The sequence below is a fragment of the Enoplosus armatus genome, chromosome 18 (assembly GCF_043641665.1).
Source record: "Enoplosus armatus isolate fEnoArm2 chromosome 18, fEnoArm2.hap1, whole genome shotgun sequence".
NCBI lineage: Eukaryota > Metazoa > Chordata > Actinopteri > Centrarchiformes > Enoplosidae > Enoplosus > Enoplosus armatus.
This window is the reverse complement of record NC_092197.1, coordinates 9,596,293-9,623,790: the sequence shown is the minus strand read 5'-3', so window position 1 is coordinate 9,623,790 and position 27,498 is coordinate 9,596,293. Positions and strand designations below refer to the sequence as shown.

The 27,498-nt window shown below is 41.3% G+C and overlaps 3 protein-coding genes across 3 annotated transcripts; 1 reads left to right on the top strand and 2 right to left on the bottom strand.

Annotated features, from left to right (window-relative positions):
* Nucleotides 1-1,023: 1,023 nt before the first annotated feature.
* Nucleotides 1,024-8,955, bottom strand: mtfp1 (mitochondrial fission process 1). Its single transcript, XM_070924702.1, has 4 exons — nucleotides 8,865-8,955; nucleotides 4,764-4,891; nucleotides 4,039-4,271; nucleotides 1,024-3,482 (listed from the first exon to the last, which is right to left on the bottom strand). Exons 1-4 carry the CDS (start codon nucleotides 8,932-8,934, stop codon nucleotides 3,416-3,418), a joined length of 498 nt encoding a protein of 165 aa, XP_070780803.1. The 5' UTR covers nucleotides 8,935-8,955; the 3' UTR covers nucleotides 1,024-3,415.
* Nucleotides 8,956-10,728: 1,773 nt separating this feature from the next.
* On the top strand, nucleotides 10,729-14,954 carry lman2la (lectin, mannose-binding 2-like a). Its single transcript, XM_070924708.1, has 8 exons — nucleotides 10,729-10,777; nucleotides 11,361-11,479; nucleotides 12,174-12,291; nucleotides 12,386-12,468; nucleotides 12,919-13,080; nucleotides 13,699-13,813; nucleotides 14,506-14,628; nucleotides 14,812-14,954. The coding sequence occupies exons 1-8, from the start codon at nucleotides 10,729-10,731 to the stop codon at nucleotides 14,952-14,954; spliced, it is 912 nt and encodes a 303-aa protein (XP_070780809.1).
* Nucleotides 14,955-21,740: 6,786 nt separating this feature from the next.
* On the bottom strand, nucleotides 21,741-27,065 carry wbp1 (WW domain binding protein 1). The gene is made up of 4 exons (XM_070925226.1): nucleotides 26,988-27,065; nucleotides 26,082-26,184; nucleotides 25,619-25,786; nucleotides 21,741-22,726 (listed from the first exon to the last, which is right to left on the bottom strand). Exons 1-4 carry the CDS (start codon nucleotides 27,048-27,050, stop codon nucleotides 22,182-22,184), a joined length of 879 nt encoding a protein of 292 aa, XP_070781327.1. The 5' UTR covers nucleotides 27,051-27,065; the 3' UTR covers nucleotides 21,741-22,181.
* Between the last annotated feature and the right edge of the window lie 433 nt (nucleotides 27,066-27,498).

Below are 27,498 nucleotides of genomic sequence, written 5' to 3'. Positions count from 1 at the left end.
GGCAACAAAGAAGACCAACAACAACAGAGCACTCAGTGAACATAGGCTGGAATGGGCAGGGCATGTTGCAGGCATGCTCTGGATTATAAATGCGCTACTGTTGGCAGCCCACCTTGTTCCTTCAGAACATATGGCTCTGGAGTAGTCAGCAAGGTCTGGTCCTCCGCCGTCACCAGTTCAACAACTTCTGGTGGGCTCGCAGGCCATATTCTCCCCTCTACTGCTGGTCCGACAGCATCTTCGTACTGTGGATTCTCATCAGTGATAATCCAGTGGCCCTGGATGTATCGAGGAATGCCTATAAATATGTCAGGAGTGTGGTACAGAGGGATGGCAGGAGAACAGCTGCAGTCATTTCAGCAGGATCATTCAATAATACAATTTAACCAAATTGATCAAACCTTCAGCCAACAGAAGATGAATATTACAGTTTTCTTCTTACCTGACTGACCAGTTGATGGGGCCAAAAGAGCCAAGAACACAAGATTAAGAACAAACATGACTGTGCCTACCAGTGCTCGGACTTCCTTAGCCTTTTATGTGGGAACTTCATCTACAGAATTGGCATCAGGTGTGGCCTCCCGACTCAATCAGGATAAATTACTGCAACTGGGCTCTCCAGTCGCCTGTTCAGATGTGGTTTTGAGTGCTTCCATTTCATTGGTTAAACCGTCCCTTGAGTTACACCTCTTTCATCTGAGAGTGACGGTAGGTTAACTCAGGAAGTGGAAACTGTGCCTGCACAAAGAACAAGTTGTTATGCTGCCACTTGAAATCACACTGCAGAAAGGTTGTTCTTAAAGGAAGGCTTTGATGCAGACTGCGTTTAGATAATGCTGAAATATTCTTCACAAAACTGAGCTGCCAATCTTCATTTCCTAAAGCTACAGGATGGTTCTGCCTTGCTTAATATTTGTATTGTAAGAAGATGATAACTAACTGTATTACCATTCATTAATGAAACAGGCCAATCAAACAGATGTTTTATACAATGATTTGTGATGATGGAAAAACCACACATACTTGTCATTACACAATTTATTTCACAACAGATTCACACGGTTTTTGTCTCTCCAGTGTTTCAGCAGTTGTTACAGAATAGGAGGACTGCTGAGTATTAGGTATCCACTGTAATGAATGGAGCTTTCACATTTAAAAAATAATCTCCACTTTGTGAACTAGAATACACAGAGCAAAGTTTGAGGTTTGACTTTTTTTTTCTCTTTCAGTTAAGGCTGAAAATGTGACTCACAAAGCCCACTTCCAAACACACTGCCACATAAGAAAACATAGAATATGTTAAAAAAAAAGTCAACCATTTTCATTTGCAGCATGCAACAATAAAAACACAAGAACGTTCTGTGTACAATCTGAAATGTTAAAATTGAATATGAATATATAGATTTTCACTAGGGATGCACCAATATGTTTTTTTAAGGGCTGATGTTTTGACATGTCGCAGCAGGAAAAGCACAGCTGTAATTAATAACATTAATTATGGGTGCATTACAAGTGTCCCAGTTCCAGGGCCATGTTACTATGCACCATTAATCACTGGCATGGTTTACTGGGACACTTCCTGTTACAAGTCACACTGTCTGATGTAAAAAAAGGTCTGTGCCCTTCCACTCATCCATGGTAAAAGGAGGCTTTGTGCTTAAGTGAATGAAAACATCCGATACTGCACACACTGGAGACTCGAGCACGTGTGTTTGAATAATTTAAAAAGCAACAGTTAATGGGCCTTGTGACCTTATCTGGTTATTAAATACTATTAAACAGGTTGCATCACTGCTCAGTATCAGCAAGTAAAAACATGGTATTTGGTGCACCCCATGTTTTCACAATCTTTTCTTTCAGCATCTCTTTCCATGACAAAGTGAACATGGTGTGACACAAACACGTTAAACAAAAGTTATTGCTAAAATGGTGCACATTGACACAATTGGAAATGATAACCATTCCCAATACAGTGTGTTCCTCTTTGTCTTAGTGACAGCTCATCATCGTCATTTCAAGCTACATTTTGTATCAGATTTCCCTTCTTATTTCACAACATTTTAACAGTATGTAACCACATAGATCATTTCTCAAAGTGGGAGAACAATCCCTGTGGTTTGTGGAATTTGTTTCCCTTGCATAGTTCACCAGGAGATACAGTACATCACTTGGCTCCTCAAAGAACAGATTTCTATTATTTCTAAAATAATCCCTTTAATCTTAATAATCTTTTTCTGCATAGGTAAAGACACTGACCGCCACAAGTATTTGAGAAGTTCAACAATAAATTTAGTATACTAGATGGAAATCTCTACTCTTATGTATGAGTGTGATATTTAAAAGTCTGATGTTAATCTATTTTTCAGCTCTAATTTACCCCTGTTGTATACTTTATATCATACGGTCTCAGATTCATCTGGAACCAAGTGGAGTCAAAACAGCTCGACTCCTGATGCTGGAAAGACCGTTTTAAATGAGTTATAGATGTCTGAAACTGGCACGTCTTAACTTTTTCAGACTGAAGAAATTACAATATTGTACATTAAGATTGTCTGACTACAAATTTATTGACCATCAGTTTATATATTGGTGAGAAACAAGCCAAATACTTGTGAGGGTCACTGCACAAGTACTACTTAGTACAAGTGTTCTTAGTTTAAGAGAACCATATACCATACAGAATAATATAGATTGTAACCTTGGTGTAAAAAATGCTCCCAGTGCAAACATATGCTCCCATGACCAACAACAAGGTAGAACGAAACAATGGAAAAGTGCATCAGAAGAAACATATATTCCAGTAGTAACAGACATCTTTGTTTTCATAAAGAAACAAGTAACTCATGAATAAGAGGGGCATCATGGCTTCCTGGCTTCCTGGCCTGTCATTACAGTACCACTGAATATGGCTGATAAACACAGAAAGTGTGGATTTGTATTTAATCTCCTTGACATCGAGGTGAGCCACAGCTCTCAACTCTAAACCATGAGGGCAACCTTGGAGGCTTTTTATGTAACAAAGATCACAGGAATATACAGCACACTGTATCCCTGCTAAAGAATACTTTAAGAAGCAGGACTTCACTGTGTCAAGTGGAATATTTATACATTTTTCAAGATACATTTTTTTAGTGTCGCTACCCAGATTGCCCTGAGAGGTTAAAGTTAAGGAGCCCCAAGGGGATATTTCACGAAGCAGGATTTCACTTTTAACAACTTCCTCATATAAATCTTATAATTCTGAAATAAAATCAATTTTATTATATGTATTTTTGACTAACTGTAGAGCCTTGCTCCATGAAATTCTTCTTCACACTTCTTTAGTGCTTCACAGTGGTGGATAATCAGCACAGGTCTGCGTAGCCTGGACTGGTCTCTACCCAGGAGGGGACGATTTGTCCTGCATGAGCCCTCCTTATTTGTGCTTCTCTCCTTCACTGTAGACCTTCCGAAGGCTCGAGTCCAGCAGAAAATCCACTGACCTACAGGGCACAGGAAGTGGAAACATCGTAATGTTCAGACACATAATGCAGCATTTCTGAATCCATTTCATGAAAGCAGAAGTAATCTATGAAAACTTCCACTTTAGAGGGAAGCTGTTTGTGCAGCTTAACAAGAGCAGCAATAAAGGCGAGATGAGCTAAAATGTTCATGCTGTTGTCCGGTTTGTGGCACCATAACTTAGTCATGTGACTGTCATTGGTGCTGAGACCAGCATCCTATTTTACTAGCTGAGAATGGAAAGTGAGAGTGTGACAATAAACTTTTGTTTCATCAAAACGTTTGAGAATGTAAAAAAAAAAAAATATTATTTGTAATACCAGCTCTCAAATCCAAACATGTAAAGTAGTTTCATTACTTAAAAACACACATTGTGATGTGAAATTCAGACCCCATCCCCTACCTCTACATGGAGGAAGGTCTCTGGTTAAGTAGTGCAATGTGCTGATATCTTTAGGTTTATAATCAAGGGGCATGTGTTATAAAAACTTACATAATCCACATGCATGCAAAGAAAAACAATACACTTGTGCCAACCTGTCTATAGGAGTAATGATGAAGGGGATTGTAGAGAGGCCTATAGCTGTGGTGGTCCACTTGCGGACAGGCAGGGGCCACCTGGTGGTTCTGCCCAGCAGGTACAGGGATGCAGCACACACACGGTTAATGGTGAAGCCCGGGATGATCACAGAGGCGAGGGCCTGCCATACGAACGTGTCCACCACTGCCACCGCTACCCGTGTTGTCTTCCCTGGGTTGTCCCCGTGGGCCTAGAGGAACAGATGGAGGATAAGAAAATGACAGAGGATACATAAAATAATATAACAATTTATTCAGAATTTGGACCTGGATTTCTAGTTTCTCTAGTATTCTAGCTTCTTTATTCAGGAACCCAGTTTCTATTTGATCCTCTGAGGCAGTGGTTCCCAACCTTTTTGGCTTCTGACCCCTTAAAACAAAACTATTTGCCACTGTTTGTCACCATATGTCCACCAGTTGTGATCATTTCAACCAATGAGTGATCTTTCTAACTACTTACGTAGCATAAATAATTTTTTCTGCTTTCTGTTAAACCATCTTGTGACCCCTCAGATTTATCTTGTAATCACTTGTAGGGGCCCTGATCCCCATGTTGAGAACCAGTGACCCAAGACGATACTGACCTGATATTTATTTTTACCCCATCTCACAACATATAATAATGGAAATCTGATCAATATGATTACTAATGATGATAACACATACAAATGGTAATGTCTTACCACAGCTGCTTTCTTGCCTTTGTCCACAGCATCAGCAGTAACGTACACAGTGGCCACAGCATAGCTGCCCCACACAAAACTCACTGGTACCAGAGCACGAAAAGCCTCCCCGACCTCATTGGCATAGCCTGTGGGCAAACATACATACATGCAGATAAGACTTTAACCTTCTCAGTCTCCTCTAAATGCATCATACCCATAGTGAGCCAACCCGCTAAGAGGTCCTAAGCCTCAGGTCTATAAAAAAGAAAATCATTAGTCCGTGGCTAGGCACTGCATTAAATATTCAAAAGCTTTTTTCAGTGACATCACATTTGGGAGCACTCCCAGGATGAGATGAAGATGATGTGAAATTGTAGTGTCCTAACTCCAGTACATATATACTGAAACATACAAGAGGCTAATAACCCTCAACTTTAACTCTGACATTGTGAAAATGGGGAGCAACATTTGAAAAATTATAAAATCACAAGGGTTGAATGACTCAAACGCCCTTGATCTTGTATTAAGAAGACACCTGTGCCGTATGCCACAGTACATATAAATCACAAGTAAAAATGAACACCAGTCACACAGGAAGTATTATCTTTGGCTCAATGACGACAGAACTACCAGAGCGTGGTGAAGTCAAATTCTGCAGTTTGTCTCAATCTCTGGTACTTCTGGCAAAACTGACGACACTTTACAAGCAACCGTGTCACTGTCAATGAAACGCTGCTTGGTGACAGTTTATTTCGTCCTCAATAATGGTCTTTGGCTAAATAAATAGGGAAGTCAGTGCAGTACACACTTCCCATTTGAGGTGGACTTTGCTTGATAAACACATCAAATACGTAGGCTTCTTAGTCTTTATTCTCCACTTCAGGCAATCAAATCAGGACTTAGCGAGGAAACTCACAGATTCAGATCCAGATAATAGATTTCTATTTAAATGTAATTAATCCTCATAACTACTTAGTGGATTATCAAAACACGAAAGATTTTTATCTTGTGCAGCCACTAAAATAATCAGTGTATTCTTTAGTTTGCCAAATTCTGGATGATTTAAATCTCCTACAGCAACAGCATCATTTGCTGCTTGAAACAACAAAGGGAGCTGCACATAATATACTACAATACACATGGAAAAAGGAGTCATATAATGGTCATATAATAATTACTACTGGTCTTGTAGCCAGCCAGTGCAGGGTGGTCTATGCTGGAGTTGGCGTTGATCTGAATTACTGTCCAAATCCAGCCCTGCTCTCCAATAAATCTTACAGAGGTAGAGAAAAAGCTGGGTGGGCATCGCTACAAGATGCATATTTAATATGTTCACAATGATTAAAATATAGTCCAAAAATGTTTCATGCAGTATTAGTAGGGTGCTATGGACTACTAGCTTACAGGAAACAGGAATTTTCCTACAAACACTTAAGTACATGAACTTGTGAGTTCCCCACATCTCAACACACTACAGTAATGACTCAACAGTTGTTTCTTCATTGCTTTCAGAATTTAATTGAATTTCAGCCTTTAGTAAGAGATGGAGGAGTGAATCATGCTTCTGCAACTTCAGTGAGAGAAAATCAAATGACAGCTTTGGGTTTTTTCCCCCGCCCGATCGTCTCTAAGCAGAAGCCAGAGAGCATATCAAATCCTTTAAACTCAAAAACTAATCATTGTGAGCCACTGAGCAATACCCCAACAACTAACTCAGCACTGCCTAGAACTACAAGAACATATTCAAGACACTTTATTTTTCAGGAAAAAGACAGAGAGGCAAATTCTGCACCTCAAAACAAAAATCACAGTGGTTGCTGTTGGGAGCAAACCCAACATCCCGATCAAGAAAATATGTGTATCACAGATGGAGGCACTATAAGCAATGTGTTCTTGCTGTTGAGTTTAAGCTTACGGTGGGTGTGAAGTGGTTAAAATATCCACTTACATATGATGCACTCTTGATGTTTTTGAACGTAAAACAATAAAAACTGGAAAATTAAAACAGAGTTTACAAAAAAAAAAAAAGATTAGAGCCCAATAGTTGTTCCTCATATCCCTACATGTTGGTAAAGGCCTTTTACACAGAGGACATTTTGACATGTCGCAGAAGGAAAAGCTGACTAACTACTGGATCTGGAGCTCCAGAAGCACTTGTGAGCAATGTAATGTAACATGATAACAAGGGGAGTCCAGATAAGATTATCTTCCAGCAAGGCAAGTTGTGAATAATAAAATATGCCATGCCCTGGCATAATAGGCGAAGGTCCAATTCTGACCTGTGAGCAAAGGCGTCACATTACCCTTTGAGATTTGCATTGAGCCCAGCAAGACATGAAGGTGTGTGTGTTCACAAGATGTTGAAGGCAAGAGAAACAGAAACAGAAGAGATAAGAAATGAAAGAGAGAGCATGGTGAGGGCAAGGTGTGAAGGCTTGGATGGTGAACAATATAAGAGAGGTTCAGAGATTTCCAATAACAATGACTGGCAGCAAGAAAAGGAGAAAAATAAAGATGAACTGTCTGATAAACAACCATATCCAGGCTCTGATCTACAGCTCGCCACTTCTGCTGTATTATTTACTATTAGTGGATTTTGAAAAAGACTCAGACTACTGCATTACCTTGAAAGAAACCGTCATGGACAATGACATGTGACAATCCTATAAATCTCTAATGTTATTCATCAGAAATTAGCATGCTGAAAGTTTCCACCAAAAAACTTTGGTCTACAGAGGTGTTCGACCCATCAGGCTACATTATGTGGTGTCTTAAATGTCTGTATCAGTGAATAAGTGATCTGTGGGGTGGTGATGAGGGGTAGTGAACTCCTCAGGACAGACAGCTGACGGCTGCAATGACATCAAAACCTTACAAAAGAGGTGATTTCTGGATTTTCATGCTCATTCAGTTGGATAATCGCCAGATTTCAGGTCAAATTGTTGTCTTTGTTGTATAACCACAATCACAGTTTTTTCATAGCAGTAAAAAAAATAACATGCTTGAGAGTTCTGGGGAATCCGATGCTGAGAAAAAATGTATTCTTGGAAAGATTTGTACAGAGCCATGGTGTGTAAGTAACCATTTCAAGCGAGAAAATACAATATGCTTAGTATTATATTAATACAAGATATTATATAAAATACAATACTGTCTAAAATCTAATGCTATGCTTTATTTATATAAGAAGAAATGCTGCATGAAATTTGACACCAAGTTCACAAGTTTCACTATTCTTTTCAAATTTCAACTCTTTATGGAGTCCCACTAGTTTAAAAACATGGCTCATATTCAGACCAACATCACCCAAATATTAGAAACTGATGTAGTAACACTTCTTCAAAATTCTGTTTACATGCATGTCAATATGGAGATAGAGATTTTAACTGTGCAGGCAGGATTAAAGATGTGAGCACATAGATTATGATGTTGTGGAGGGGATAAACTGATTCACATGGCACAACATGGTCACTGCTGGCCAAAGCAAGCTGTGGAAGAGCATGAGATTATGTTCACCAGGGTGACAGCCTGCACACTGAGAACTGCTGCAGTGTGAATACCCTTCAGATTTCTTTCGTATACATGCCCCTCTCCGCCAGCAGCTCATTGGGTGACAGTGCACCCGGTGTTATAAACGACCCTGACGTTTCAAATAGAGGACAGCAGGGAAACCGCGCACTGACACGAAGTTGTACCCGCCACAGTGACTGTGAATCAGGCATGCCTATGGGCGTTTCTCTGTGGTTTTGTGAGTCACTGCCTCAACTTGCGAAACAACTACCTTATACTGAGACAGACCTGAGTTACAGAGACACCTCTAGCGCAATAGGTAACAGTTAACGTTTAATACGTTATGGAAACCAAGCACGAACAACGCTATTGTTGCCCAGTCTTGAACTTCGTCTATTGTAGCTTCGTCCTGCGGTAACGAAATGTCCTTCAGCAACCAAGTTTTCTATAAATAGAAATTTAACAGAGTAGTTAGCAGGGTATGCTAACCTTTAGCTAGCTAGCACTCAGCTCCAGGGTCATGACGGCTCCAGTGTACCGCTCTGCTCTGTTCATCAGGTAATAGAGAGAACTGAGCCACCACAAATGGAAAATATAATAAATACATACCTAAGAAGCGGACCCATGTATCGCGATAAATGTCGACCGTTTTGCTTGTTTTTTCTTCAGTGGGATCCATGCCTTCCTGCTTTTACTCCATCCCCTTATGCTGGTGTGAGGAGGAGTGTAGGAAACCCGACAGACGGCAGGGGCAGTGAAGGGGGCGTGATTTTAACTAACTACAGCATCCCACTGGCTGCAGAAACGTCCCAACCCCACAATCTACACAGGCTGGCAGCGAAACTACCACTTTACTGCCCTTCATATAGTGTGCTGAGGCTTTCTTTTCTATTACACGCACACTCCACTAATCACTCTTCAAATGACTTTGTGGTGAAATGTCCACAAATGCAATAATCACCTGACTGAAGATTTGTATGTTATGAACTGCACTGCACTTTTTCTGTAAGTATTTTTCATTTATTAACTAGCAAAATTATCATCCCACACCTTTTCAATGACTGATTAAGTATATGACTGTACTAACTCCACAGTAGGCTTAAAACAAAACATTTTATTATCTGGGGATTCCTTTTTGTTTATCATTTGTGTCTTTTTAGTTGTGTGTGGATACATTATTCTTTTAATAACTGGAAGAAAAATATCAGTAATGTGTTTTTTTTAAGAATCACCTTTATAAAACCACCCATAACATTGTGTTTAATCAAATTACCACAGACGAACTGATACACAGTTGGGCCGGATGGTATTCCAGCAGCAGTACTGGTTGGTTTCTGGGGCTCTGGGCAAAATGTAATGAAGCTGCTATCTGTAGTCTCCTATTTTGTACTTGTACTTGATTGGTACTTAAACAGTACAATACATGCACAATGAAAAGAGTGAGGGTCAATATAGGCCCACTGCTCAATTTTGCCCCGAGGGGCCCTGCATATGGGTGTAGCCTTTGTGTAGTGGGTGTAGTTGTGCAAGCTTAGTAGCTGACAAAGCACTCAGCATAAAGAAAGAGCCTTTATGAAAGAGGTTGGGAGAGTACTGTCTTTTGCTGAGAGGAACAGTAGTTTATTTATTTAAAGGACCGACTGACCTTGTTAGTTTTCCTAGTTGGCAACACACTATCTTGCACACTTAACATTATTATTATTCTTCCTATATATATATACATACATGTATATATAGATACCAATCAGCTGTCAGGAGCATGCAGAGAAATTCATAACAGATCTGTTGGTAAAGATTGAATATTAAAACACGGAAAAAGAAGGTGGCACCTCAATGGTACAAATTATATAGTATAAATAAAGACAATGTCACAGCAAGCTTACTGTTTAAAAATTCTGATTCTCCTGCAGCTCCAACTTTATCTTAGGAAAATGGTGTAAAAAAGGCCTACGTATACATAATGGTCATTTATAAACTGCCTTTCATTTATTTAATGTGAAAATACTTGAAATGAAGTGCCGTATGGATCATGAATGTTACAGGAATTTATGAAGAGAACCTGCACCTATAAATAAATCCCGCGCTGTACGGGTTTCCCAAAGAATACCTGGATTAAAATTAGGATTACGATGATTTAAATGCCACAATACAGCATTACAGCTCTGCTGCAGTTGCATATTTTCAATTGATTTCACTATAGACATTATCTAAAGCAATGGTAGTGTACATCCAATTAAAAGCGTGCATTCTGATTGAGAATCAAACAGACCAATGGTGACGAGCCATGCAACACAGTGAACCAATGGGAAGGAAGCTGACGATTTAGTGGGTTGAGTTTTGAGCTACGATGGCTGCCGTCTGCAGGGAGTCGAAAACACCGTTCAGACGGAAAATAATGCCTTTTAAATCATACTGGATTTTCGCTTTTCTTATTATTACTGCGAGCTGGTGTTTTGCCGACGATGATCACGAGATGGAGGAGTTTTTGAAGCGGGAGTATTCCCTTTCCAAGCCATACCAAGGTAACGCTATCCCACCCGTTATACTACACCCCATTAAGGGTTACAGTAGTACTGATTCACAGGGGCAGGCTGAGGGGCGAGCGACAGATGTTTCCAGAATAATGCATTTAGCGATCAGATTACATCCATGCTTAATCTCTGGTCCTCCTAAAATGTCTTGATTTGTCTTTCAACGTTTTTAATCTTCAAATTTCTCTTGCTGCTGTAACATTAAGCCAAACAAGCCCTTATACTGTTATATTGTTACTACATTGTTATTGTATATATTTTTTACTTAGATATTGTAAATGTATATATTTTATTTTTAATATCTTATATTTGTACATCCTTCTCATTTCTAAATTGACGCTACTTTTCTATTCTTGAATGGGAGCAGCTGTAACTTGTGTAAATTCCCCCCGGGGATCAATAAGTATCAAATGGTATTTCTGATTCAGATATATATGTAATACCTTACATTGTGCTTATTTAAAGACCTTTGCTTGAATGCTTCTTTGTACTCTTTCGCTCTCAAGCAGATGTTTTGACGTCTATTGTGTTGTGTCAGCTCTTCTCATGCTGATGGTATTATTTGTGTGTTCAGGTGTGGGATCCTTAGGCTCCTCCCACTGGGAGCTGACGGGGGATGCCATGGTAACCACGGACCAGGTGCGCCTCACACCTGACATGCAGAGCAGGCAGGGGGCAGTATGGAGCCGCATTGTGAGTATAAACAAATGCTGTTACTGGTGTACTTTAGCATTGCTGTCCTGTGATATGCCAGAGTTGTATTTCAAAAACAGATTGTTTTATTAATCTATTCACAGTAACATCCAGGAGACACAGGATGCAGAGCAGTAATACTAGATGAAGTTAAACAGACAACTAGTTACATGTAGTCAGTAAAATGGAGATTGTTAAGTACTGATTTGGTGTGGTTAAGGTCAGTGGGAGGATGTTTTTGCATTCAGACAGAGCTTGGCTGCCATTTAGCAGTTCAGCTATCATCTTCTTTGCTGTAGTTTAACAGTACCCTGTTGGATCTTATCTCACTCTAACCAAAACAAACACCCTCATCATCTGCTGCCTACGATTGTGTGATTGGGTGAAAAGCTCATATCTCTAATATGCTGACCCAAATTCCACCCAACTTGAAGACTTGAAGACGTTTATACTTTTTTAGGTTGCTAAAGGCCAAAGTGAATCTGATGCTTTGATCTTACTGGCCTAACATGTGGACCTGAGATATGTAGTTATGTTGAAGTCTGATCCCTCTTGGATTTGTGGTTTCTCTTGCCTTGACCTCAACCCAACCTTAGGTCCCCAGGTTCTTATTGTCCTCTCATATATTTATTGCCTAGTTGTCGGAGTAAACACAATGTATTTCAGTGGCTTTATTTAACCTGTGTGTTTCTAGCCATGCCATCTGAGGGACTGGGAGATGCAGGTGCACTTTAAGGTTCATGGGCAAGGAAAGAAGAACCTGAACGGTGATGGGTTGGCCATCTGGTACACTAAAGAACGTATGCAGAAAGGTAAAAGCAATAGGACATATTATCTAACTAACCTTACTTCGTATCTCATAATTTTTATATATTATTAACACTTGGTCTTCTCATTCATTTACAGGTCCTGTATTTGGAAATATGGACAAGTTCACTGGCTTGGGTGTGTTTGTGGATACGTATCCCAATGAGGAGAAACACCTGGAGGTATGCTCGAGTAGCACTGTGTTGTTTTGGGAAAATTAAATTGGGTTAAGGGCAAGTGCAAGCCATGGACAAATGCTCTTGCAAAGTTGTGTAAAAGGGATGTCTTTGTGTTCTTTTGTGCAACCATTTGGAGACAGGCGCAGAAGAAAAGATATACTCCTCGCACACAGGTAACCGGCTTTTGAAACATTTGATCCCAACACTAAGTCTAACCTCATTATATAGCCTCCATTGGTCATTAAGTATGCTTCTCAAACTGCAAACATACCCTTATCTCTGAAACAATGCTGTGACGTGTTTTTTTTATTTCTGTCCCTGCATGATTGCTGTGTGGTCAAAGTAACATACATTTTTAAGTGGTTAAAGAACTTAAAAAAAACATGAATGGGATTCATTTAAATCAAGAGTACTTCCTTCCTCATCTCTCTCTTTTCGTCCTGTGACCACAAGAGGATCTTCCCCTTCGTCCTGGCCATGGTTGGGAACGGCACCATCAGCTACGACCACGAGCGGGATGGTCGGCCCACAGAGCTGGGCGGCTGCAACGCCATGGTGCGCAACCTCAAACATGACACATTCCTCTTCATCCGATACGTCCGCCGCAGGCTCACGGTGAGAGACGCACACTTTGATCTCTATCTCCAATCATCTACAATAATAACACTGTGTAGCACACAAAGACACTTCCTCATGTCCTCAACTGTCCAACCTGGTATTAGCACACGCTGGGTGGACTGAGTTAATATTTATTTAACCCGTATTCATAAAGTATTGGTTGGCTGAGCATGCATGCTCTTGTACAGCAACACCCTGTTTACAATTTTAAACAAACAGGCTCCGTTAAAGCAGGTACAGGCAGGTACAGGGCCAATTATTGACAAATGAATAAAAGTTATTACATTTCTAAGTCACTCAGAAAAAAACAGATGAAAATGCAGAGTTGGGTTATGTAGTAACTTCTAGTAGTGAACCTAAGATTGAAGAATCGAGAATAAATGGAAACTAGTAGGCAGCAGCATATTTATAAATTACATCCACATTGTCCAGAGTCTGTTCCAAGAAGTTGAGAAAAACTCTCGAGGGGATTCTCGGTATTACTCACAAAGTCATTCAGATAACGCTGCAAACCTGCTTTTAGGAACAGAACTGAGAGCGAGATGCCAAAGTATTTACCTTCTGTGACCGTCTAAAAAAAGTCACTGAAGCTCCCTGACTGCCTCCGTTTTTCAGGTGATGATCGACATCGACGGGCAACATGAGTGGAGGGACTGCCTGGACTTACCCGGGGTGCAGCTTCCCCAAGGCTATTATTTTGGAGCTACAGCCGTCACCGGAGACCTCTCAGGTAAACAGCTCTCACTGTCCCAAACAGCAACAGTGATTCACCACTTAAATTATTTTTAGCTTCGCCACTGAAAAACTTACAATACATACAGTACTAGTGCCTGGTGTATTGTACATCTGTATTTATTGTTTGTCATCAGAGATACTTACCTAGTTTCAAAGTCTGTCTAATTTATCTGATAAAAATCATCACTCATCATCAACTCTGAACAGAACAGAATCCCATTTAGAACATTTTCATTTTCAGTGTGTGAATCTCTGATAACATTTGGGCAGCGATACAGAGCTCTGGTGTCCCTATGATAGAAAGATTGTAGGCTACATCAAACCTTTTTAGATCTCAGATACCATTTGAACTGTGTTACCTTGACTTACGTTTTAGAACACTTGTGTTTCTGTCAAATAATTCAGCTTCTCCTTATTTGACTGAAAACATATGAGGTTTATTGCGTCAGTGAGAATCAAAGTAGCACTTTTATTAAAAAAGTTATTGTGACTGCCTTTTGTGACAAAACACGTGCTTTTTCTGCTTTTTTTATAGTGAGTAAAGATATTAAAACTCTAGATTCCTTCAAGATTGTGAAACTTTATTCTTGCAGTTTTTGCAATTTTTGTTCTTTAATCACATATAATCACTTATAATTAATATGTCGTGTGTGTTTCTCCTTTTCATTTTCTGATTCTGATTTATAGACAACCATGATATAATTTCCCTGAAACTCTACCAACTGACGGTGTTGCGGAGTAAAAAGGAAGAGGAAGATGAGGAAGAGGAGATAACCATACCCAGTGTAGATAACATTGAACTAATCAGATGTAAGACGCACGCGCGCACACACACACACACACACACACACGTTATTGCTGAATTGCATGAATCCCCTACTGTTAAGTGTCACTCTCTCCTCCATCTTTTATCACCTCCGCTGTCGTCCCTCCATCCGAACTCATTTCTTTTCACTCTCCCTTCTCCCTTTAACTCGCTGTCCTCTCTTCCAGCGGGTCAGACTGAAGAAGGGATGAGTGGAGTAGCCATTTTCTTCACCGTGCTCTTCTCCATGCTGGGTTGTATCTTCCTCATCGTCATCGGCCTGGTGGTCTACAGTCACTGGAACGAGAGCCGACGCAAGCGCTTCTACTGAGAAAGGAAAAAAGACACGATGGAGATGGTGATTGTGGTAACTACTGTGGTCCGTGTACCCGGCTGCACTGAGACGAAAGTGAGACGCTGCTGTCGGCCAGTAGAGCGCAATGTTGTTTCATCCTGTGGACAGCACTATTCTGACAGGAGACGGAGTAGACCTATCTCCTGCTACAAAAAGCCTTTCTCCAACTTTGCCACTGGTAGTTATGAAGCAGTAGGAGGACTTTATTTCACACTTTGCCCTCAGCCCCTGCCTGACACACACCAACTCAGCCTTACCATCTCCACCTCAATACTCGTTACACAGCAGACGTGCAGTATGTCACATGACCTCTTACGAGCAGCTACATTTTTATTTTTTGTTACCGTTTGCTGCGTTTGACCACTATGAAAACTAATTTTCAGTTCACTGATGTAGATTTTATGGCTTTGAGAAATATAGATATACAGGTATCCGATATGTTCCTACCTGCAGTATGACTTGAAGCGCTAACCAAATAGCACTAAAAACAATTATGTTATCTATACTGTAGCTCGTTGCTAACTAAAGATGCTTCTCTACTCTTCTCTGCATTAGACAAAGCGTCTCACTGCTTTCTACTCGATCATTTTGACTGGGTATGTGCTATAAAGTATGCTGTATATTCTCATCCTGTGGTTGTAGTATGCATGACATTCGTTGAGGTTATTTTTTTTATGAGTCGTCTACAGAGTCGTAGACCTTTTTATGCGTTTATGTAAAGCATATGGAAACCTCTGTTTTGTTGGTGCATGTGGCAAAGATATCCCAAAATGTTTATTTATATTTATCACTGTTCCCTTCCCCAGATTTTATGTATCTATTTGAGAAAATGGATCAAAGTTTTTTGATCTGTTTAGAGCAAATTCTTCTAAATATATTTAAAATAGATGCATTTAACTGTCAGGCTTTGACTTTGCACTGAAGGGAGTGGCTAAAGAGAATTCTAACTGACTACTCATAACTGTTGTCCCTTTCACTGACACTTTTCCTTTGCACATTGAATACTAAAACGACCTTTTGTTTGTGTTTGTTTTGTGTTCTATGTAAAAACACCACCTCCATGTTTCTGTTGACTGTGTCATGCACTATATGTTTTTGCAGTGAACTGAACAAACATGCTGGTTTGCCCTCAGACTGCTGCCTCCTCTGGATCTAGGTGTTGGTCAAGCCATGGTTAACATGGCCCCATCTTCTTCATCATGTCAACATCATATATCTTTTATGTGGTGCTTTGTTTTTAATTGTGCAATGCGTAAGGACTTCCTCATTTCCTGTAGCCACTTCGACAACCGCCCTACTACCTTATTCATATTCTGTTGTTTGTTGCCTTTTGTTTGCTGTTTTGTATGAAAACCGTGTGCCTCGTGTATCCATTCAGTGATCCACAAATTACATTTTGTAACCATTCTTGTCGTGTTTCTTTGTCCTGAACTCTTTGCATTGCGTCATTAAAGACCTACAATGATACTGTTTAAGACCTCTGGGTGTTAAGTTGGCTACATACAGATAATACTACATCATGACCATCGTTGTTGTTCTACATTTAAAAGTTAAATCCTAATGTTTCTATCTGGATAACAGTGCACTATAGAAAGCTTTCAGCGTGTGTGGGCAACAACTGCCATGTGATGATCCTCCAGATCAATATCGCAGCTTTGTCACATGTCTAGGTCTCTTTAAACACTCAAGGTTTTCCCGCAAGGCTTTACAAACGTCTAAGACTACATACCGGGATCCTGCAAAAGGCTACTTGAGGGATGAAATCAAAGGATTTCAAGTCAAGAAGTCAAGAAATGGCCAGAGTCAAGTCGGTCAGTTGAGTGCCAATGTTTGTTTTATTAAAAAAATAAAATACAAATGATGACCCAACGAGTACACAGCAGACTTACTGAAACCAAAGCATTTTAAATCGACCATTCAGTGCTTTAATTATTGTTTTCTCTTTTTCCACTTTACTCATTTTGGCTTGTTTAAAGTTATTAGGAAAAACAAATGTAGAAAGATCTGCTCTGTGTTTGTAGATAGATGCCTGCTTCTTTCTCAAACTAGGATGTTTCTCATTTTGGCAAAATAAAAAAAAATTAAAAAGATCCACATAGCTCAACCATGGCACCTCCATCTGTTTGCTGGTTGAGAGTTTACAAGTTCACAGAAACAATCACACTGATAAAGTTGTTTCAAGTTCAAGTGTTGAGGGGTCCAGAAAGTATTCTTGTATCAGCCTAATGTCTCTAAAGTACACTGACTGTGTTCCATGTTGAGGTCTTTCATGTGTATAATATATAAAAATGTTGAAATTGATGGTGTAATAACTGAGGATTAAAGGCAACAGTTCAATGTGAAAATTCATCAAGATGGAAAAAAGAAGAAAGCTGTTGCTTAAACCAAGAAAACCAACACATTGAATTAGTGCAACAAAAACGAGGGATGGGAAAGTGGCAAAAGAATCAAATATGAATTAATCCAACAAAAACAACATATTACATTTTTTCCTTCGACTTTCACAACTTAATAATGTGGTTTATCCATAAGTCAAGAGTAGAAAGTGTTAGTGGTTGAGGAGGCAGGCAGGAAAACGCCAAAAAGAGAAAGAGAAAAAAAAGAACATATAAACTAGAATAGCCTTTTAACTCAAGCCCCTCAGCTGACACTGTAGCATACATACTCAACCACATCATTGTAGTAGCATTACAAGTATTTTTTACCCCAAGTTTTCTTTAACAAATACATGAACACAGACTGACCAAAGTAGATTACAGTACAGTGCGGTGCCACACGTACTGACAGTTATATTGCTTGTACTGGTGCCCACAGACAAATGACAGAGAAAGTGATATAGGGGTCGCAGCATATAACAGTAGGTTTATGTTTTTTTGCATAGCCTAGTTGAGTAAAGTTACAGAGATGCGTGATGCAGAAATACCATCAGACAACAATGGGGAGACAATTATCATGAAACAACTGCTTTGGCTTTGTGAGACTGGTGGGTCAAATATGTGTTAATTTAAAACTCTAGCACTGTTTGTTAAAAGATAACCCTGAGAGTGGGAAACCAAACAGACCATCGCCATGACAACCAGACAGTGATGATCTGTGTAGCATGGAGATGGCAGCGACTTTGGTTGATTACTCTGTCGACACTTCTGCATGGGTGGGTGTGCCCTCCTGTTTCCAAGGGTCCACATGCGGAGCGGTGCAGCTGAGAGGAACAAACAGCTACAGCGTCAGCTACAGTTTCTGTTTCCAAGACAGAGCTTGGTGGAGGGTGGAGTCACGATCCACAAGGAGCCAACAGGGCGAAGCAAACGCTCCTGTCACAACCACACATGCAGCTAGTTACACAAGAAAGAATTGTACTCATTGGGCGATGGGGGGGGTGTCGCATCACGCACCTCTGTCGATGATGACCAAGCAAGAAAGGCAAAGTTAAAGCCTATAAAACAAACATACATGGTCATATACAATCAGCTATTGTTAAACATGAGCTCCACCACAACATTAAAAAAAAGACATCCAAATCCAAACACTGACCATGTTCACATTGCAGATGTCTGACCATGTTCAGATAGTGGATCTCGGCAACTGTGGCTTTAAATGAACAGCACAGAGCAGACGAATCACTAAATGAAACGGATGGATGGATGGATGTTTGTCCACAATTGATGACTGATATAGCCCTTAATCTCCGTAAACATGTGAAAACCAGGGAGGCATAGTAGTTGTTTGGCAATGGGGAAAACTATGGACCTCCAGTTCACTCATGCACACAAGAACCCTGATCCTTTCCTCATTCCTCACCCCCTCCCTCCCCTATTATTTTGTTTACATATGTATACAAACAAGCAAAAATGCACCTTTGCAAGAAGATTACAAAGCAATCTCTCGTTTAATTTTTATTTATGGAGTTAATTTATGTCCTCCGTAACACAAAACACAAATAGGATGAATCACAACAAAACCCTAGAAAACAAAACATTTTTTTTTTTCTAATTTTCCTAATGCTTTCGAGTCAGTTGATATCACAAACTAATTGCGACCAGATCGGTGGAACAAGAACAGAATTAGCACAAACTAAAATCTGGCAAATTCCATCAGTGCCACAACTAACTAGACACACACTGTATTCTAAATTCAACACAATCACCCTTCGGATACAAAACCAATGTAGGTAAAACTCTACAGAAAATGTGACAGTTTAAATCTTGTGGCTTTCAAATGTGTACAAACCACATCCTCTTCTCATAAAGCAAGCGCACTTTCTCGGAACAAGCTCTATTTTCTATTTATACGAAAGCACTCCTCTGCTCTAAAGCAATCATGCTTGGAACAACACAAATATAACCATTCAAACGAAATCCAGAACAAATCCACTTAACTACGTCTAGTCTAATAAGGCAGTTGCACATCTGCCTCCGCATACGGAGGCGGTGTTTTATTGTGCAGCTCCATAATCAAGACATTTGCGCTCTAGAGATGCAGCAAGGCAGTTTGAGGTGTGTTGGTCAAAAAACGTCTTATGTGACTCCTGCTAATGGGTGTGCAGTCATGCTCACAGTGTAACAGCTCCTCTGAAAAGGTCATTGTCATGTTAGTTTGGCTTCATATTTAAGCACCTGCTCAACTTCGCAGCACAAGGACTGCAATGCTTTCACCACTGCTTCAAAACTGGCTAACAGCATGTTTGATTAGGCCTATTTAATGAACACGAAACGAAATCTTCTTTCAATTTAAGCCTTAGGCAGCTGTGCATTGTCTCTTCTCCTACACTTTAGCCACAACAGTATTTAGTGTAGCTCAAATGGTAGATCACAGAAACAAGAAAACACAACCACAGCCAGTACAGAGCTCTGGGTTGCTGGTAGTTGGAGGTAAGAGGAAAGACTTTCATGGGTCTGATAATTATACACATTTACATGCAGAACCCAGCGTCATGTCTTGTTAAGAGGCCAAGCACTTGTGTCCTTGTCAGAGTTCAATCAGTGCTGAAAATAAAAGCAACATAGCAGTTAATTGAAATGCCTGAATAAATATATCCGGCAAGCATGAAATGTTAGCATTTACTCTCCACTTTGCCAGATGGAAATGTATGCTTAATAGCTATATTTAAATGTTTGAGGTCTGTTATGTGATAACTCAAAGTTTAAACTGCTAATTCAGCTGTAAGATACTGTATTTAGGAGATTTTTTATCTTGGATGGATTTATCTAGAATGTACAGAATACTGCACCATGAAGTTTCACATGAGGACAATGATACAGGCCAATCGGGAGCAGTGTGAGCGTGTGTGAAGCAGAATGACTGACCTGAGTCTTTACACTGTACCCACTTTGACACACAGCATCAGAGCAGACAAATAAAAAGTTGCTGAACATTGTTCCAAACAAAATTCTCAATGAAACATTTACTGGCTTATCAGTTACTGCCTGTCCTGACTTTCATCTTGCATCAAATAATTTGGTTTTCCTATCTGACAACACCCAGTTCGACTGCTATGCTTTGAATACATACTGTATAGTATACAGGGCAAGCAACATGACATGCAGAGAAGCATGCAGTTAAGCACAACAGATTCTGCAGCTGTGCCAACACTGGCTAGACTGCAGAGCAAAGCCTGCATCCACCTCAACTTGCTAATGCACCCGCCCTCTGCCAATGGAAAATACCACTGCAAATCCCTCACACTGCCAAGAGCTGCAGGGGCCACAGAGAGAGCCGAGGCAGCACAAGCTAACTAGCTACCAGCACTGTATAACAGCATAGCATGGCTCACACAGTCATAACACAGTGAAACTATATCCAGGGCTTCAGTCCATCATCAGTTCATCAGTCCACCTCTTTACCCCACCATCTGGGTACACAGATGTGCAGCCACTATCATTTAGACAAACAGATGAGCAAAGCAAGTAGCACAACTGCTAGAAAATGCTAATCAACTCAAATATAATCACAGAAATTCATGCCTCATGCAAAATACCAGTGCTTTTAATAGTTAATCCACCTCAGTGCTGAGCAAGTATTTCAACCAGATGCTACAGCACTGTCACAATATATACACACACACACACACAAGACTCAAACCTTCCCTACTGCATGATAACATCCACTCACTAGTACACACTCTAGCAGCCCCCCCATCAGGAGCTTCGTTGCAATTAATGATGTCACCTGTGGCATTTACTAAAGCGCAGCTGGTTATGAAATGAAAAAAAACAAAAGTACATCCTTCGTTATGAACATCCAAACTATATATTTATGTGTAGAATGAGTAAAATGCTGCAGCTACTCACTCTGACATAACACAGTAAATAAACACGCTAACACAGAGCCACCACAAGGCTTTTTATTGATTACAAAAAGGGTGGCATAGTCCTCTTGGCTATTACTATGAATTTAATGCAGTCAGAAACCGAAGTGGGGAGATCTCGTGCGCACAATCAATAAATCATTAAAAGCTTTTCACTCTTTACCTACAGTCATGCTAATTGGTGACCACAAAGCTGTGGAGACCACAATATGGATATCAAAAAGGGAAAAAAAAGCCTAGGGGAGATGGGGGGTTATGACATTTAAAACCCAGAGACAAAACAACAAACTCAACTGCTCCCCCACCCTGGATGTGAAAAGTCCCTCAGACTTCACACCAGCCGCTGGTTGCCATGACCTCAGAGCTGACATCACCATGCAGCTGTGCCCTAGATTTCACAGCACACGCACAAACTCTCACGCACACGCAGCTTTGGGGGGGGGGGGGGGGACGGAAATGTGTGCTCTCGTCCATTCATCCAGTATCATCCAAAGTTTTCAAGAGGTGTGTTTGTGACTCCTCTGCTTACTCGTAGCGGGGACAGGTTTCAGTCACAATCAGCTGCTGCCTTCTCACTACCCAATGACGTTCTCCTACTTAATGCTAAGAAAAAAAACATACCAAATGGCGCATTAACATGTGTTTGCTGGTTTCCCCGCTAAGGAAAAGCAAAGCAAAAAATAAAAATAAGCCAGGAGTTTTTCCACACAATGTGTTATTCATCTTTCTTAATCAGGAGCCATTATGGATTAGTCATCATCATCATCTTAACGTCATGCCTATGTGTTAGTTCAAAGAATTAAAACACAGACAGTCCCTGTGGTGATGATGATGCCCACTCGCGTCACCCTGTATGAAGCAGAAAGCCACACTTGTTGGCTGGTTAGTTAAGCTGTGGATCACACCATGTGGTCTCCAGTGCTGGTGCCAGCGGTCTGGCTGGGCAGCTCAGAGGTGTGCTCCTTTTGTCTGAAGGTCTGCTGCTGGTGCCCAGAGCAGCAGTCCCGACCGGTGACCTTGCACATCCTGTGCTCCTCGTCGCTTTCCTCCTCAAGCCCCGAGCCCTCGTCTACGTCCAGCTGGCAAACACACACCTCAATCCCTGAGTCACCGGTAACATGGCGACGCCGAGTGACGAGCTCCTCATCTTCATCCTCCTCCGCCACCTCCATCAACGGAGCCTCCACGTTCTCCTCTGCCAGACACTGTGCTTGGATCGGCATAGACGCTGCTTCCTGGTCTGATGATGAGCCTGAGGCTGGACTGTCCACCCTTGGGTCTACCTCAGCCAGCGGTGGTGGCACCGTGGCAGCGTCTGGCTGGTTCAATTGTAGAGGAAGTGCTGGAGTAGTCTCAGGAGGGTTTTCAGAGTAAGGAGGAGGTGGTGTTGGGGGGTGACCTACCACCTCTTCATAGTCAGGAAGCTTGCAGTCGTTCCAGAACCCTGAAAGTCAGCAAATACAAAAGCTTTAGCTTTCAAACAATCATCCCCATAAAGGCATTATTTTCTCTCTAATTAGAAGGACAGAGAGTAACAACAACTACCCACTATAATGATATGATAAAATATCAAAATCAGAATCTGATTCTGATATAATGATTTTGCAAATGATGTGGCTTACTTTGCTGGGCACTTCTAACATTATACAAATAGAAGAGAGGGGTGGAGGTTGTGCAACCGCTTCATTAATGGCTAATCTAAAATACCATGGGCTACATTTTTATGTGCCGACTAAGGATCAACTTTCATCATATCAAAACCTAATCTAACCATTCCTGATAGCACTCATTGGAATTCAAGTCCGATAGCTTTTTCTAGAATGATGGCACATTATGTTAATTCTGGTCGCACAGGTGATTACACTGTTGATCAATTCCTCTCTTGTCCATTTCACAAAATAGCACTTCACACTCATACGTCATTAATATACACTATATTGCCAAAAGTATTGGCTCACCTGCCTTGACTCGCATATGAACTTAAGTGACATCCCATTCTTAATCCATAGGATTTAATATGACGTCGGTCCACCCTTTGCAGCTATAACAGCTTCAACTCTTCTGGGAAGGCTTTCCACAAGGTTTAGGAGTGTGTTTATGGGAATTTTTGACCATTCTTCCAGAAGCACATTTGTGAGGTCACACACTGATGTTGGACGAGAGGACCTGGCTCTCAGTCTCCGCTCTAATTCATCCCAAAGGTGATCGATCGGGTTGAGGTCAGGACTCTGTGCAGGCCAGTCAAGTTCATCAACACCAAACTCTCTCATCCATGTCTTTATGGACCTTGCTTTGTGCACTGGTGCACAGCCATGTTGGAACAGGAAGGGACCATCCCCAAACTGTTCCCACAAAGTTGGGAGCATGGAATTGTCCAAAATCTCTTGGTATGCTGAAGCATTCAGAGTTCCTTTCACTGGAACTAAGGGGCCAAGCCCAGCTCCTGAAAAACACCCCCACACCATAATCCCCCCTCCACCAAACTTTACACTTGGCACAATGCAGTCAGACAAGTACCGTTCTCCTGGCAACCGCCAAACCCAGACTCGTCCATCAGATCGCCAGATGGTGAAGCGCGATTCGTCACTCCAGAGAACACGTCTCCACTGCTCTAGAGTCCAGTGGCGGCGTGCTTTACATCAGTGCATCCGACGCTTTGCATTGCACTTGGTGATGTATGGCTTGGATGCAGCTGCTTGGCCATGGAAACCCATTCCATGAAGCTCTCTACACACTGTTCTTGAGCTAATCTGAAGGCCACATGAAGTTTGGAGGTCTGTAGCGATTGACTCTGCAGAAAGTTGGTGACCTCTGCGCACTATGCGCCTCAGCATCTGCTGACCCCGCTCCGTCACTTTACGTGGCCTACCACTTCGTGGCTGAGTTGCTGTCGTTCCCAATCGCTTCCACTTTGTTATAATACCACTGACAGTTGACTGTGGAATATTTAGGAGCGAGGAGATTTCACAACTGGACTTGTTGCACAGGTGGCATCCTATCACAGTACCACGCTGGAATTCACTGGAATTCACTGAGCTCCTGAGAGCGACCCATTCTTTCACAAATGTTTGTAGAAACAGTCTGCATACCTTGGTGCATGATTTTATACACCTGTGGCCATGGAAGTGATTGGAACACCTGATTTCAATTATTTGGATGGGTGAGTGAATACTTTTGGCAATATAGCGTACATGAGTAGAAAACTAGAAAATAAGTTGGAAAATATGTAATGTTGGAAGGCATGCCTCAGTAAGCTAAAACGTACCCTGAGTATCTGGAAATGGTTTATTACTACGTTCCCCATGATATCCTGGGGAAGAGCTGTAAGAGTCCATGATACCAGGGTCTCAGTGTGAGTCACGTCTGTGTACGCTCACAGTTAAGAGTGGTGTTCTCAATCTTGACATTAAGTAAAGCATGTTCACTGTGGGCCTCAGACTCACCTTGTCCAACTCCTGTTTGTGATATTAGTGGACACGATATCAAGTTTAAGCCAGGGTCCAGAGTGACCACTGACATTAGGATGGCATCTCTGCTGTCTGCCGTCCTTCTGGCAAAGTCACACCATGATACTCCAATATACACTCTGGCAATACGCAGCTGAGTATGACAAGATCGGGACGAGGATCAGCACCTACAATTCTGGGGTTATGACCCTCTCAGTGAAAGGCGGCTGTTTCATTCAGGAATAGGGGAGAACAGCAGCTCCAAGAAGAGTTCAGGTCTCTTGTGGATCTGAGTGGCAAAGATTGTGAGATTCACTGTAATGTGGATGTTGTATTGTGCTTTGGTGGTGGAGAGGGCAAAGTTCAAAGTCCTGACCATTATCTATGAACATGAGGTTTGAGTAGTGCTCAAAAGAATAATATTGTGCATACAAGCTAAAAACATGAAGCCTTTGGGACAGCTGATAGGCAGAGGTACGGTTGTCTGAGACAACCTTGGTATAGAGCTGCTGATACAGGTCTGCACTGGATCAGGGGAGACCTCAGGGCAGACCCAGCAGAAAAGGAATCTCCCAGCAGATCCATGAGCATAGGAGGTGCTGGAGGAAGTTGCTGTAAAAAAGATTATCTGAGCTGTTTGTAGCTCCTCATCTGTATTCCACACATAGATATGCATCTGAGAGCGCCCTCTCCGTGTGATGTAGAGGGAACTGTCAAAGGTTTTGAGAAACTCACAGCGTATACATGAAGCTACAAGATGACACAGAATGTGGGATTGCAAGATAAAGACAATTGTAATAAAGAATATTAGCGCCAAAATTAAACAGTAAAACTGTCAAATTCTTGAGGGTGTCTTCAACGTCCCCATAGCAAACACAAAGACTACTCACTTAGATTGAGAGGTGGAGGAGAAATGAAGGAGCTGGAGGCTCCCTGGTAGGCCATGAGGCTGATCTCACGTTGACGTTGCTCCTGCTGCAGACGCATCTTAACCCTCCGGTGTCGGTAAGCACAGCAGCAGCTAAGCATAATGATCAGGGTCCATACCAACCAGAACCCTATGAGGGTGGACAGACTCAATGTAATCTGAGCAAGGTTTTTCCTGACACTAAACAAGGCAAAGCAAGTAAGTATGTGGGAATTTGGCCTCCAAACAGCATGCTAAGGTTGTTTTTGTTTCCAGTATATTTTTGTTAAAGTGACACCAATTTGAGGATAAAATAAGACACATTAAACAAATCAACACAAATCTTGAGAGAATTAAATGGACAATAGGGCTGGGATACAAAGAAACACTATGTGATTTATGTGAATAGAAAATTGGAAAAAGACAAAAACTCTACAGAAACTTACACCAGAGCTCATAGTAGTAGGTGCAGCATTCTGTCTCTCCGCAGCAGTACCCCATCTCACAGCGGTACTGTTCATTGTTAACCCCAAAACAGAACTCCTTCCCCTTAAATACACACAAGAGGTACACAAAGTGAATGTCTGAGTCAATACCCAATCACACAAGTTGCATAGCAAGCTCTTGATAGACAGACTTATTTCTAGGATCTATTTAACCTTTGTCATTTGTCACTTCAGTGTCACTTATTGTGTTTGCACATTTCTGAGCCAATTTTCTGTACTGTGACATCTATACCACAGCCACTACTAATGTTGCAGACGGTACAGTAAAACTATGAATGACTACAATACTACAGGTATTGAAAGCAACCTGTAGTAATAAAGGAATGACGCTAACGTTACTGTTACACTGCCGAGCAATGTCAGTAACGTTACGTCAATAAATATGCAGATAAAATGCTAAACTGCTTAAGTATCAATGCGAGGGTTCATAACGTTATCAATTTATTTTGATTAAAGTTCAAGTAACGATTATTTCTGGAAAACAAACTGGGGCTGACTGCCCTGTCCAGCTAGCTCAACAACTATGAATACACCGAAATTTGCCGGGTGCCAGTTAGCAACGGCTAACGTTAATCTTGATACCCTTGATTCAAACTATAAAACGGACGTAATAAAACACATCCGTGTAGCTTTTCGAGTTATAACCTAAATCTTCTAGCAGGTTAACTGTCGAAATATAAATGAAAACTTTGACTGACTGACGTCATCCACAGACAGTGGCGAACCGTGCCCAGTTTCCTTTGTGGACGAGACAAAAAGGATCGGCAGAAGGCCTTCGCCCACCCCAGGAGCCGCAGCCTCGGCTGGAAGCGTCAGCCGACCCCGGGAGCGCTAGCGGAGGCTTACCTGCACCAGACAGGTCCCGGTACAAAGAAGACCTACAATGGATCCCAGTGCTTTCTGCGGCATCTTTCTGGGTTGTCGGCCGTTGACACAACGGGAATCATATAGTAGTCGGTCGAATCGACGACTTGTTGAGGTGACAGCAGGTGGCTGGTTAACGGTTCAGCCTGCCGTACTCAAGACATGTTTTTGTTGTTGACTCAGAAACAACACTAGCGTTAGTTGTAATATGAAACGGAGACGGCTGTTTAACTCTAGAGGGCGCTGTGTATGCATGTGTGAAAACATTATTTCACATAGCGCAATTTCAGACAGAGACGGTTTAGAGAGGAGACGGCCCAACTCAGAGCAATTTCCTGTATCAGTGTCACGTGGGTTTCGCCACTGCCCCGCCCCTATTCACTCCAATGGGAGTGAACGTGAGCACAAAGTATGACCGATTCTTTCGTCCCGTAGTCACCGAAGTAAATGTTGGACAAATTGTTCACAAGCCACAAATCTGCCTAACATTCTG